This window comes from Carcharhinus amblyrhynchos, chromosome 2 (genome assembly GCF_965287045.1).
Source record: "Carcharhinus amblyrhynchos chromosome 2, sCarAmb.v2.hapA, whole genome shotgun sequence".
Classification (NCBI taxonomy): domain Eukaryota; kingdom Metazoa; phylum Chordata; class Chondrichthyes; order Carcharhiniformes; family Carcharhinidae; genus Carcharhinus; species Carcharhinus amblyrhynchos.
In genome coordinates, this window is record NC_137325.1 from 116658280 (window position 1) to 116672457 (window position 14178).

Genomic DNA, 14178 nt, shown 5'->3' on the forward strand with positions numbered 1-14178 from the left:
AATAAACATCTAACAGTTGGGCTCAGTCACATTCATCTGGTTGAAACTCTCACCATCTCAACTATGGGCCTCACCAGATTGCAAATACTGTGGTATAAGTCACTCACAATCTGGTTCCCTCACAGTAACTGTAAACAAGGGTCGCATGCTGGCAACTTGTCCATAATCAAACCATGCCCACAATGCTGAGTGTGACAGGACATAAGACTTGGAAGTATGTGTGTATGTGTGTCTACACCACATGGACTGCAGCAGTTCGAGAAGGCAGTTCATCACCACCTTCTCAAGGGCAATTAGGGATGGGCATTGAATGCTGGCTGGCTGAGTGAGTGATAGCCAGACCCTATGAACAAATAAAAAAAAAGAGACAGTTAGAAAAGAATGTTCATACTCACATTCCCTGCAGAATATTTTTTTTTTCTTGAGCTGCTTTGCACTTGTATTTCTTGGTTTTAACATTCTCAACATTTTCTTTATCTTTTTTAGTCTTTTTGGTATCCTGTTCTTTCATTTGAGCTTTTTCTTCCTTTGAGCTGTAAAATAAAACAAAAAATAATTACTTTTGAAGCCTCTACAGGTATTATACTTCGAGTCTGCTCTGCCATTCAATGAGATCATCACTAGTCTGAAATAATCCAAAATTCCACTTTCCCACTTTATCTTCATAACCATTGATTCCCTTTCTGATTAAAAATCTGTCTGTCTCAGCCTTGAATGTATTTAACAACCCTACCCCTACAGATCTACGCAGTAAAGAATTCCACAGGTTCACAACCATCTGAGAGAGAAATTCCTCTTCATCTCTGTCTTAAAAGGAAAAAGATGGCCTACAAAAAATGGTTTTGCATTGGGGGAAGACAGATTTTATTAGAATAAGGCAGGATTTAGCTAAAGTGTGCTGGGAACAGCTTCTGTTTGGAAAATCTACAGCAAAGCAGTGGAAGAACTTAAGAAAGCAATAAGGAGTGCAAAGAAGGGGTATGAGAAAGCACTGATGGGCAGGATTAAGGAGAATCCTGAGATATTCTATAAGCATATTAAGTGTAAGAGGATATGGATGTGCCGGCGTTCACTATCAGATAAATCGGTTGGACTAAAACCTGGTGTTGTCAGACTTTTTACTGTGTAAGAGGATAACCAAGGAAAGATTGGGGCCCATTAGTAACAAGGTGAAAAATCTCTGTGTGGAGCTGCAGGATATTGGTAGCTTCACACCTGCCTTCACTCAGGAGAAGGAGGCCGTGGGTACAGAACTTGAGGTTTTTGAGTTTCTTGAACAGTTTGATGTAGAGAGTGAGGAGGTATTGGAGGTTTCGGCAGGCTTAAAAGTGGACAAATCCCCAGGACTGGATGAGTTATATCCCAGGCTGCTTTGGGAAGCAAGAGAAGAAATTATAGGGCCTCTGACCAAAATTTCTAATTTCTTTCTGGCCACAGACGATTGGAGGACAGCTGATGTGGTTCCACTTTTCAAGAATTGAGGTAGGGATAAACCAAGGAATTACAGACTAGTGAGTCTCATATCATTGGTAGGAAACTATTGGAGAATAGGATTCTGAAAGAGACAATTAATGTTCACTTGGAGAGGCAATACAAGTAAGCAGGTTAGCAGTATTGGAGAAATTATTGGCACTGAAGAGCAACAAATTCACAAGACAACTTTATTTCCAACCAAAGTTTATAAAAAAAAGTAGATGAGAACATTGAAGGTGTCCCAACTACAACCGCCAAAGTTCTCTAGATTCAGGAATATTTCCTTCCGATTGGAAAACTGTGCATGCCCCTCCACTATTCAAGAAAGGTGACAGAAGGAAACCAGGAAATTGTTGAGTCTTAGGATAATAGCTGTTGTCAGAAAATTATGACCTTTATAATTAAGCATTGAGAGATTGAACATCTTGGAAATTTTCAGCCGTCAGGAAACTAGTATGGATTGGTAAAGGCTATGTCATATCTCATGAATCAGACCATGTTAGTGGTTTTCTGCCCCCATTTATGGTCGGCAGGAAAGCAAGGAGGAGTCCCAAATGGCATTTACATTGGCAGAATTTTCTGTTGAGATAGTCCTCACCCGTTGCCAATGATGTAATGGGGTTCCTGCTTGAAAGGTCAGGAACACCGTTACTCTACATCTGAATGTCATTGAAGGGACTGCCTTGCTGTATTATCCTCCCACATAAGGATAAGGGGCGGGGGGGGAGGGGTGATTTTGCACTGTGATGATATCATGCCTTTAAGAAACTTATTTATATAATGTTTCTTCTGAGGTGTATGTTTAAAATTCAGCTGTGTTTTACATGGTGCCAATCTGTCTGCAAACCAAGCAGCTCACATACTGAGAATGTAGATTAATAGTTGCTTTTAGCTAGGGATGTGCTTGTTTTATTCTGAGTTAATGTATTTTTGTTTATTTGGTTTTTCCCCTGGAGTTCCAGGATAGAATTTTGATTAGATTGACTGAGAGAGTCATGAGATTAAGCAGAGGAGCTAAGCTTACAGGGAAAAACACACAGTTTCTGGTTTTCAAAGGAGAAAAACATGTCTCTATGTCTCTCTCTCTCTATCTCCAGAAATGCTCTGAGAATTCTAGAACTGGCAATCTAATTACAAGCATGTAAGTTTTATTTGCTGACTGATTGTGAAGAGGGATTTTAAGTCTGTAAGAAGAATATTGCTTGAATTGGAACTAACAGAGATAGGTAGCAGTTAAGAATTGTATTTGTCATTATTAAGTATTTCAATTGTTAACAGTTAAGCTAATTCATTTGTTATAGTTAAGCTGTATTGTTAAATAAAATTTGTTTCAATTACAGCTTCCTAGAGTGTCAATATATTTGCACCTGGAGTGAAACACCTTATTCTCACACTAACACCAAAATAGAAATACTAGAATCCCTACAATGCAGAAGGAGGCATTCGGCCCATCGAGGCTGCACCAAGAGCAATCTCTCTATAATCCCTGTAATCCCACATATTTATCCTGCTGATCCCCCTGACACTAAGGGGCAATTGAGCATGGCCAATCAACGTAACCCGCACATCGTTGGAGTGTAGGAGGAAACCAGAGCACCCAGAGGAAACCCATGCAGACACAGGAGAACGTGCAAACTCACACTCACAGTCACCTGAGGCCAGAATTGAATCTGAGTCCCTGGTAATGTGAGGCAGTAGTGCTAACCACTGTGTCACTGTGCTGCCCATGTTGGGGTCTAGTCAGGCTTCATGACATACTTCGGGGTTTATGTGGTACCCTAATAGGCACCCTTTAAAAATTACACCCTGGTCTTTCAGGAGATGAGATTGCTGATGTCTTTGCCACCACCATGATTTAGCGGGACCTGTCTCTTAATTTATTTTTCTAATTCATAGATTCATAGTGTGGTACAGCACAGAAAAGATTCTGCAGCCATCAAGTCTGCACTGACAATAACTACCACTAAAATCATACTAATCCCATTTTCCAGCACTTGGCCCATTACCTTGAATGTTATGATATTTCAAGTGCACATCCAAATACTTTTTAAAGGTTGTAAGGATTCTGGCCTCCACTACTTTCCCAGATTCTCACCACCCTCTGAGTGAAAAAAAGGGTTTGAAAATACATTGGGAAAACCTGACAAGGCAACTGGCAGGCATCTCTTTGCTTTTCCTGCCAAGACTACACTTAGAAAATATCATTAAAAAATTTCACCCCATACGTTTTTTGATGAGTTGATGAAACAGTGGACAGGTGAATAGATGTTATTTATGTGGACTTCCAGAAGGCTTTTGATTAAGTCTCTCAAGGGAGACTGTCAGCTAATTTAAAACTTATGAATTTAAGGCAAATTATTGACACAATTGATCACAGGAGACAGAGGCTTCGATGTTTGCAGAGTTGTGGGCACTCTCTGGGGACCTTTAAAATGATAGGTGGGACCCATACATGGAAGTTCCACCCCCATTTCCTACAGATCCCATTTTGCTGGGGTTATGTGGGGCAAACAGCATTAGGTCATGACTCACAAAGGGGGGAGACCTGAACTCAGCGGGGCCCATTTTGATGTAGCAAGGGTCTTTTCCCACAACATGAGTTATGAATTTTTAGATTAGGAAAAATGTTCTTGAAAGGCTGATGAGATCTGCAGAACTTTCAAGCTGAGAAGTTATTTAAATAGTCTGCCCTTTAAAAAAATGAGAAAAACTATCTTCCTTTGACTACAAGTTAAAAAAAATCTGTTCTATTGGTTTTAATATTGTCTGTTGACATTATCCCAAGAGCTTTCATTATAGCATTATTAATTCTCTCTTGTTTGAGACGGTCATTGTTTGGCACTTGTATGGTGTGAATTTACTTGCCACATGTCAGCCCAGGTCAGGATATTGTCCAAATCTTGCTGCATTTGGAGAAGGACTGTTTCAGAAATGGAGGAATCTTAAATGGTGCTGAACATTGTTCAATTATCAGGGGTTATGATGGAAGGAGGATCATTGGTGAAGCAGCTGAAAATGATTAGACCAAGGATACTTTTGTAAGCAATACAGATACAAATGAAAAATTACAAAGAGATATTGATAAATTATTAATCGGATAGTCAAACTTTGGTAAAAAGATTTCAATGTGCACAAACGTGAAGTCATCCACTTTGGACCTAAAGGGGGTAGAAAGGGTTTTTTTCACCTCATGATGAAATGCTAGAAACAGTAGAGATCCAACGAGATTTCAAAGTCTAGATATATGAATCATTAAATGCCAGGAGTAGGTGCAGAAAATATCAAAAATGGCTCTTTGATTGCTGACCTTTATATCTAGAGAATTAGAACATAAGGAGGTATAAGTCATTTAGCTGACAATAACCTGGTTATACCACACCTTAGGAAAAATGTATTGGTCTTCAAGGGAGGGGGACAGAATGCTAGTTTGACTCCCAAGGATTAAGCTATGAGGAACAATGAAACAAACTGGTGGTGCACTTTCTGGAATATAGAAAATTAGAGGGTAATTTGATCAATGTGTTCATAATGTTAAGAGGAATAAATCAGGTAGATTGGAGAAACTGGTGGAATTTTGCCAAAGTGATAACTTGGGCAAGAGAAGAAGATTGTAGCCTGCCTGCTGCACTGAAGGCATTTCCTGTCATATTTATTGAAACTTTATGAAAAAAAAAAGCAGTCCCATAATACCATGCTGGCAACTTAAGCTCTTGAAAAATTGGGGCACAAATTTTAATGGGTCCCCTGAAGCAAAAAAAATGTAGAAAAAAGAAACAACCCACAAACATGTAACCCCTGCTCCAAGGGCATGGAACCCCACCCAAACCGGACCTCCTGCTTCCCACAGAACTCCCTCTGACATCCCACAGGGGACAGTTCCTAGGAGCTTTACTCACCTGTGCACCTCCGGTGGGTTCTGTTTGTCACATCACATCATGGGGGACCTGTTCTGATTTATGTTGGTGTGCCCTGACACTCCACCCTATAGTCATAAAGCGTTGAAGAGTGGATTAACGAGAGCCGAGTAGGAGCTCCATCCCTCACTGTGGAGGAAGTCTTGCCCTCTGGAGCTACTGGATAATTCAAGTGGCTAGCAACTGTATCAGCACAAAAGAAAGGATCAATGGCTGTTGCCAGGAGGACAGAAGGAGAAGACCAGGGCCAATGGATTCCTGGAGTGGGTAACCCTGGGGTTTTGTGCCAGGAAGCTCTGGATAGGTTGGAGAAAGAGGCGGCGGGGAAGGGAATGGGTTTAAAGGAGGGAGTAGATAGGAAAGAAGCTGCATTCTACCTAAGTGGGGGACTACTGCACAATTAGCAAAGGGCAGCCCCCGAAGTGTGACCCCACTTCCCTCCCTGTCCTTTAAGTATTTCAATGAAATTAATTAGGCTTCCCATTCCTTCCCAGCTGCCCAACATTTCATGGTGTGGGCAACATACCATCAGAGTCAATTGGTTTAATAACAAGCATGTCTGGCACTTGATTATTCATTTAAATATGGTGTGCGTCAGTATCACAAGGGTGAGCTCAGGGATGGGTGGGAAGTTAAGCACTCGCCCTATGTGACATGTGCCCTGTGAGAAATACACCAACCAAGGCATATAAAATTCACCCTCCGTCATTACTGATTGAAAATCTAGTGCAGAAATAGGAACTTTAAGTGCAAAAATCGTCAACTTATGGAAAAAATAAATTAATTTTTGAAAATAAATTGACTCTCACAATTGCAATTTTACATGGACTTTAACTTCTGGAATTTCAAGATCACCAGGGGGAAAGAACTGGTTCTCGTCTGGATAGTCACAGTGAACATCTTTTTTTTACCTTTAGCATTGAACTTTAAATTGGCTAAGAAATCAATGACTGTATGTCTTGTAATTCTGCATGCTTGCGTATATATGTACATATGCTGCTATGGTCAAGTGCGGGTTACCTTTTTAAATATTTTTAAAATATCTTTACCTGGGTGGATTTGTCACCCAATAAGAAATAATTCCTTTTTGTTTTCAACTCAAGAAACCCTACCAGACTATTTACTTTGCAATCAGCACATGAATGGTTAAGCACAGACACTGAGTAAATACCTTCCTCCTTCCAAATTCCTCACGGTCAGACTTGGAGTGGTAGGATAGGGAATCTTTTTTACTCTTCCTCACACAGCCGTAACAACTCCCAAATGCCCAGAAATAGACTCCGTGAGCAAGTTATGAATTTAATTGTTTACAGCTCCAAGTACTGCTCTGGTGTACTGCTCTGACAGGGCAGATGCAGGGAGGATATTCCTGATGATGGGGGAGTCCACAACCAAGGGTCACAGTCTGAGGATTTAAATGAGGTTCCTGTCATTGTATCACCATTGAGGGGCAGCAAAAATCTCAGTGTGAGATCTTGCTGTCGAAATTCTCATTCCCACAATCTCACAGGGCTTTTTACTGGCATTGCCATTTTCACCCACATGAAAAGCTGGCTGAAAATTCCTGCACCATTGCGGACAGGACTAGGAAGATTATAGTTCATGGGCCTCAAAATATACTCCAGGTTCTCCTTTCAGAAACCTTTCAAAAAAATATTAAGCTAGCTGCACTTCTCGCTCTAAGTCCAGATCCTGGTAGATTTTGCCTGGCAGTGAAGCCACTTCTGTTCCTCTGGCCGGCCCCTAGTGTGCTCATGCGAAAGCAAGGATGCTGATATCCGCTTAAGGCATGGGCAGAAGTATATGCCCTTCATTTATCTTCAGAAATATTTCAGTCTGTGCATTTCCAGTTGAAAATGTGCTCACATCATCCACCGGCTACTTTTACACCATGTTTTATGTACCCGCTTAACCAAGACTAATTTTGTTAGGTTTTCAACAAAGTTCATAAATTTGGAAAACTTTGTGCTTGAGTTTTGGTGGTCTTTGACTCAGATGCAGCAACAGTAAGGAAAATTTGAATTAAAGTGTTTGGGGAATCTGTAATTGTTTTGAAAATGTTTGAAAGGGATTTTTAACAGATTGTTAAGGAATCGATTGTAATTTATGGATCGTAAGAAATATTGGTCCATGTGATCTAGCAATCTTGGACCTTGAAGCAGTATCAAAAAGAAAAAAAGTTAAAATAAGGAAGCCGTGTGGCAGCCAGATGTGAATAGAAAACAGAAGAACTGGAGAGGAGAGATGGTCAGCAAGCCAAGTCGGAGAGCTGGAATCTTGAGCAATCGGAAAGCACGTTTAGAACCGCTGCCGCTATTTCTTTCTGGAAAGACATGCATCATCAAGTAGAAGATTGCACAGGTTGAACCTGGTTTCCACAGAAACTGCTGTCTATGGACATTCAGCAAGGAAAGGCAGTGGGATTCAGCCTGAAAGAACCATGTGGCTGAAACTGAAACCATACAAGTAGAGTGGACTAATTCAGTGAAATAGCCTCTTCTGCGTCTGCTATTTCACGCGTAGTTTATAGCTCACATGAACCATGATTTGCCTGTTAATTTCTGTCTAATTTATGTTAACTCAGACTCCTTTTACAATAAGATTTACAGAAAGTGAATTCTTGCCTGGTAATTTCTTCATTTGGATGTCATTTGGAAATTTGATTTAAGGATCCCCATAAGTATCATAATATATTATAAAAACTGCAAATATGTTTTATCACTTTTATATCAAAGCACACATTGCTCCAAGGCATTGTTCACAATATTACAATCTTAGCTACTTACGACAGCTGATTGGATGACTCCAGATTCTTATGTACATGGGGAGTTTCTTCTTTCTTTGTATCCCTTGCTTTTGTCTTTGGGGGTTGCTTCTTTCTTTCAAACTTATTCTTCTCCTGATATTCATTAAACTTTTCACTCTGATCAAATTCTTCATTAACAGGTACTTCTGTTTTCTGGGTCTTACGAGTAGCTGCGGGTTTCTTTTGTATTACAAAGTTCTAACAAGAATTTTTAAAAAATGATTAGGTTAACAAAGATTTCCAGATACTAACACAGCAATTTATATTTATAATAGTATTTTTAACATAAAGTAAATGCTCTTTACAGAATCAAGAAAGTCTTACATGGAATAGCTGTTACATAATATTTTAATTTGTTTGGCCTCAAGTAAAGTAGCATATACAATTCTTGGTACCACTCTTAAGGCATTGGAGAGGGTGTAGAAAATATTTAATGATTCCAGGGATGAAAAACTTCAGTTATAAGGATAGGTAAGTAAACACAGTAAAAAGTCTGACAACACCAGGTTTCAGTCCAACTGATTTATTTGATAGTAAATTCACTAGCTTTCGGGTTAGCCCCTTCGTCAGGTGAACGGAGAGTTCTGGCCTCAGACAGAGCATATAAAGCACAGACAGTTTACAGATTACTGATTAGAATGCGAATCTTTACATCTAACCTGCTGTTCAAGTCTTAAAGTGGCTAACAACGTGTGTGGAAGGAGCACTGATCACAGGTTAAAGAGAGGTGTATTGTCTCCAGGCAGTACAGTGAGTGAGGTTTTGCAAACCCAGGCAAGTCACGGGGGTTACAGATAGTGCATGTCACCCCTGTGACTTGCCTGGGTTTGCAAAACCTCACTCACTGTACTGTCTGGAGACAATACACATCTCTTTAACCTGTGATCAGTGCTCCTTCCACACACATTGTTAGCCACTTTAAGACTTGAACAGCAGGTTAGGTGCAAAGATTCGCATTCTAATCAGTAATCTGTAAACTGTCTGTGCTTTATATGCTCTGTCTGAGGCCAGAACTCTCCACTCACCTGACGAAGGGGCTAACCCGAAAGCTAGTGAATTTACTATCAAATAAATCGGTTGGACTGAAACCTGGTGTTGTCAGACTTTTTACTGTGTTTACCCCAGTCCAATGCCGGCATATCCACATCAAGGTAAGTAAAGCCAGAGGTGTTCACTTTAGAGAAGAGAAGATTGAGAGGAGATTGAGATAGGGATATTCAAAATCATGAAGTGTCTGGGCAAGTAGATAGTGAAAGATTGTTCTCATTGTGGGGAGAGTGTAAAAAAAACCAGAGGAATTGATGTAAGGCGATTGGCAAAAGAAAGAACTGTGATATGAGGAAAGTCATTTTTATGTAACATGATTGAGTCCATTTAGGAAATGCTTGTAACTGTCTTAAATTACTTAACATTCAAATTAAAATAAAGAAAAATCAAGGTTAGATTGAACCAGAATCTGCCACATGCTGGTAAGTTAAAGGTCGAAAAACCACTTTGAGAAGTTACATAGAAAAAGTGTGTAAGGGTAAGGGAGTAGGATGGCAGGTAAGTGGGGCTGAGAGGATCCAGTGACAGATGGTTGGGTGAGGGGATCGGATGGCAGGTGGGTGGATGCATGAGGGGGTAGGTTGGCAAGTAAATGGGATGAAGGGCTAGGGTGGGACTTAAGTGAGTGAAGGGAAGGATAGCAGGTAAGTGAATGAAAGTAGGGTGGAAGGTGAGGGGGGGGTGGGTATGGAAGATAAGTGGCTGAGGGGCTAGGGTAGATTAGGGTCACATTTCCATAATCAGGTGGGTAGTTATGTTGTCAGGTCAGGGGGAGATAATCTGGTGGCTGAGGTGGTGAAGAGGGAACAGTCTGTGTTGGTCCTGTCGGGAGTCAAGGGTTCAGTGGTATCATACTCAAGAGTTACAACTTGTTTTAATTCTTCCAACTTTTCTTGGGTAACTATTCTGCTAAGTGGGTCAGACCATCTGAAAGAGACAAGGAAAGGCTACTGAAATGTGTGCAGCTTATTTCACACCTGAAAACAAACGCTAGAGTGGCTGAGCTAACTGTGGATACACTTTCTGTCTCAATTGTTTTGTGCGAGAGAGATTGCTCAGAAAAACCGCAGCTAGTGTGATCAGCAGGGGGGATATGCTGCCTTTCTGTAGACTACTAGGCAGATGGAGGAAGGGAATACAGTTTCTGATTGAAGAAACATACTCCTTGGCAATTAAAAGACTTCAGAAGATTTGGTCTTCCATGGCTGGGATTGCCACAAGTGGTCCTTAGTATTTTTTCAGAGGGGACTCTTCAAAATGCAGCTAATGAAAATGCAACAAAACTTACTCCAACTTATAAATCAAAGGGTTTAATAAAGAAACATCATTACTCCAAACTTGGGGCCTTGCCCTGGGCCATTCCAAGCTACCCACAATTCTACAGTTTCTTATTTATAGCGAATCAACTGGTCAGCTATTACATCACTTTATAATTGGTTCCATGGTTTACTGGGTCAGCTGAGCCTTATATCTTGTTCCCATTGGTCACATTATATCCAGTTGTCACTGGTTACATTCTAACATTGAGGGGTTGATTTTACCATTTTGATTCTAAGTGCTGAATCTGGGCGCAATTCAGCTCCAACTTGGAAACCTGCTCTTAGGCCCCCAATGCACTTAGCCTAAGAAAAGAATCGTGAGTCTGAATCATGCTGTGGGCAGGGCTTATTGCAGCTGAAATACTGCTGCTCTGGTTGGAGCCTTCGACCGTGCATGCACAGTAAAAAAAATGGAAAAACACTCCCATATCACATCGCTCTCGGGCCGCAAAAAGCAGATAAAGCCCAGGAGTGATAGTCCCCACAGATATCGCCTACCCCTGCAACATAACTGTCCCCCTTATCCATCCCCCCCCCCACCCAGGCCGATCACAACCTCCTGCTCCCTTCCCCCCCGACGATCGCCTGCAGAATGGCAGGGGACCCTCCCTGCCCCTGCCCACTCCCCCCCTGCACCCTCCCAGCAGAGAATGATCAGGCCTCCCTTCTCCCCCACATCCCCACCAAAGAACGGTTGGGCCTCTCCCCCATCCCCCCGCACCCAACGAGAGAACGATCGGGCCTCCCTCCTAACCCCCACCAACTAGAGAACAAACTGGCTCCTTGTCCTCCCTCCACCGCCAGAAAATGATCAGGCATCCCCTCCTCTCCCCTCCACCTCACCCCCACCACCAGAGAATGATCTGGCCTCCCTCCTCCCCCCTTCCCATCAGAGAATGTTCTGGCACACCTCCCTCTCCCTCCCCCCCGCCACTTCCAACAATGTTCTGAGTCAGAGAGCTGTTGGAAGCTCTGAAATTACCTCTTCAGAAACTGGAGCGCCCGAAACACACCTTCGCCGAGCATGTCTGTTTTGCACCAAATCTGGACAGGCGAATGTGATGGTAAAGGGGGAAATGCAGGTAAGTTTGGGCATCCAGCTTATTAAGTTAAGTTAAATGTATGCAAATACTTTTAAATTGATGTTGCACCCATTTTGGGTGCAGTGCGGATCATGGCTATTTTTGGGCCATAGTAAAGTGGGAATCTGCGTGAACGCAGGCGTGGATCGCACTATTCGCCTCACGCCTGACTTTACCATGTTTTCACACCCGAAAATGGGCGCAACGTAATGGTAAAATCGCCCCCTTAGTGTCAATAATCAGTTCTTCTCTGGAAACTGACAGAAAAGCCAGTCACTCAATGCTACAACTCAAACATGGAGATGCAAACCTGTTGAAAGCTGTGTGATTGTACTGGTTCCCATAAAAATTGTAACTCTTCAGAGAGTGGGCAATGAAATGTCACAATAGCATAGCGTTTTCAGTTGTTTCAAAAAGTTAAATGAGTAATATATTTTCTACATTTTGATGTTCTAGTTGCCTACTAAGTAGTGCTTAGTTGATGTTGTTTTAGTTTATTGTTATTGTTGATCACTAGGAATTCAAATATGCTTTTAGAAGTTATCAGTCTCTACAGGGATCTAATAGGTGTTTCACATATCTGAGAGTGGGAGACCAAGAGCAAGGGAAGAAATAGATGATGGAGGAAGATTTCCAACAAGAGGAAGGCAGGTAAAGATTCAGAAAAAAGTGGAGGGAGAAATTAAAGAGAGGTTTCATTTGGATCCAGGCCAAAAGATCCTTCCTTCATGTTCTACTAAAAATTTTGTTCCAATTCCTTAATTCCTCAATTCCTTGGGCAGCTCAGTGGTTAGCACTGCTGCCTCATGGCGCCAGGGCCTGGGGTTCGATTCCTGGCTTGGGTCGCTGTCTGTGTGGAGTTTGCATGGTCTCCCCGTGTCTATGTGGTTTTCCTCTGGGTGCCCCAGTTTCCTCCCACAGTCTGAAAGACATGCTAGTTAAATGCACTGACCAGAACAGGTGCTGCTCTGTGGCGACTAGGGGAATTTCACAATAACTTCATTGCAGTGTTAATGTAAGCCTTATTTGTGACTAATAAATAAGCTTTGAAACATCAAAATCTGTTTTTAGAAACACATTAATTATTTTATGTTGCCTAAACTATAATGAAGATTTTCTTCACTTAAAGTTGAGAGAGATTAAAAGTTAAATGCTGCAAATAATAAGTCTGTTGATGTGAGAGAGATAAAGAGAAGAAAACTGAAAATCGTTTTCTATACCCAGAAAAGCAAGGGGAAAATCAAACAAGTTATGTTAGTCAACATTTGCATAAATAAATGGATAAAAGCAAATTACTGTGGATGCTGGAATCTGAAACCAAAAGAGAAAATGTTGGAAAATCTTAGTAGGTCTGGCAGTAAGGAGAGAAAAGAGCTGATGTTTCGAGTCCATAAGAACATAAGAGCATAGGAAATAGGAGCAGGAGTAGGCCATCTAGCCCATCGAGCCTGCCCCACCATTCAATAAGATCATGGCTGATCTGTCGTGGCTCAGTTCCACATTCCCGCCCTCTCCCCATAACCCTTAATCCCCTCGCTTATCAAAAACCCATCAACCCGCGTCTTAAAAATACTTAGCGAGGCAGCCTCCACCACTTCAACGGGCAGAGAATTTCAGAGATTCACCACCCTTTGAGTGAAGAAGTTCCTCCTCAACTCCCTTCTAAACCGCCCCCCCCTTTATCTTGAGACTGTGCCCCCTAGTCCTATTGTCCTTTCTGAGCGGGAAGAGTCTCTCCACCTCTATCCTATCCATCCCATTCATCATCTTATACGTCTCAATGAGATCTCCCCTCATTCTTCTAAACTCTAACGAGTACAAGCCTAGTTTATTCAGCCTCTCCTCATAGCTCAACCCCCTCAACTCCGGCATCAGCCTAGTAAACCTCCTCTGCACTCCCTCCAAGGCCAAAATATCCTTGCGTAAGTGTGGCGACCAAAACTGCACACAGTACTCCAGCTGCGGCCTCACCAATGCCCTATACAGCTGCAGCAAGACCTCCTTACTTTTATATTCAATCCCCCTCGCTATGAAGGCCAGCATCCCATTAGCCTTCCTGACCACCTGCTGCACCTGCAGGCTGGGTTTTTGCGACTCATGCACAAGGACCCCGAGGTCCCTCTGCACCGTCGCCTGCTGCAGTTTTTCGCCACGTAAGTAATAGTCCTTCCTACCATTATTCCTACCAAAGTGGACCACTTCGCACTTGCCAACATTAAATTCCATTTGCCAGTTCCTGGCCCATTCGCCCAGCCTATCTATATCCTTCTGCAGACTCTCCACACCCTCCACGCAATTTGCCGTTCCACCAATCTTGGTGGCATCAGCAAATTTTGACACCATACACTCGGTTCCCTCCTCCAGATCATCTATATAAATGGTAAATAGCTGAGGCCCCAGCACTGACCCCTGGGGCACTCCACTAGTCACCAACCGCCGATCCAAATAGCACCCATTAACCCCCACTCTCTGCCTCCTATTTGACAACCAATCCTCTATCCATGCTAACACCCTACCCCCAACTCTATGCCCCCTTA

At 42.1% G+C, this 14178-nt stretch overlaps 1 protein-coding gene across 2 annotated transcripts in view; it reads right to left on the minus strand.

Annotated features, from left to right (window-relative positions):
* Positions 1-14178, minus strand: part of odad2 (outer dynein arm docking complex subunit 2) — a 271432-nt gene that overhangs the window by 161344 nt on the left and 95910 nt on the right. For both annotated transcript variants that reach the window (XM_080217382.1, XM_080217373.1), the window contains exons 8-9: positions 8174-8391; positions 396-533 (exon numbers count right to left, since the gene is read on the minus strand). In XM_080217382.1, the coding sequence (XP_080073508.1) occupies positions 396-533; positions 8174-8391 (356 nt within the window). The remainder of the gene's footprint in view (positions 1-395; positions 534-8173; positions 8392-14178) is intronic.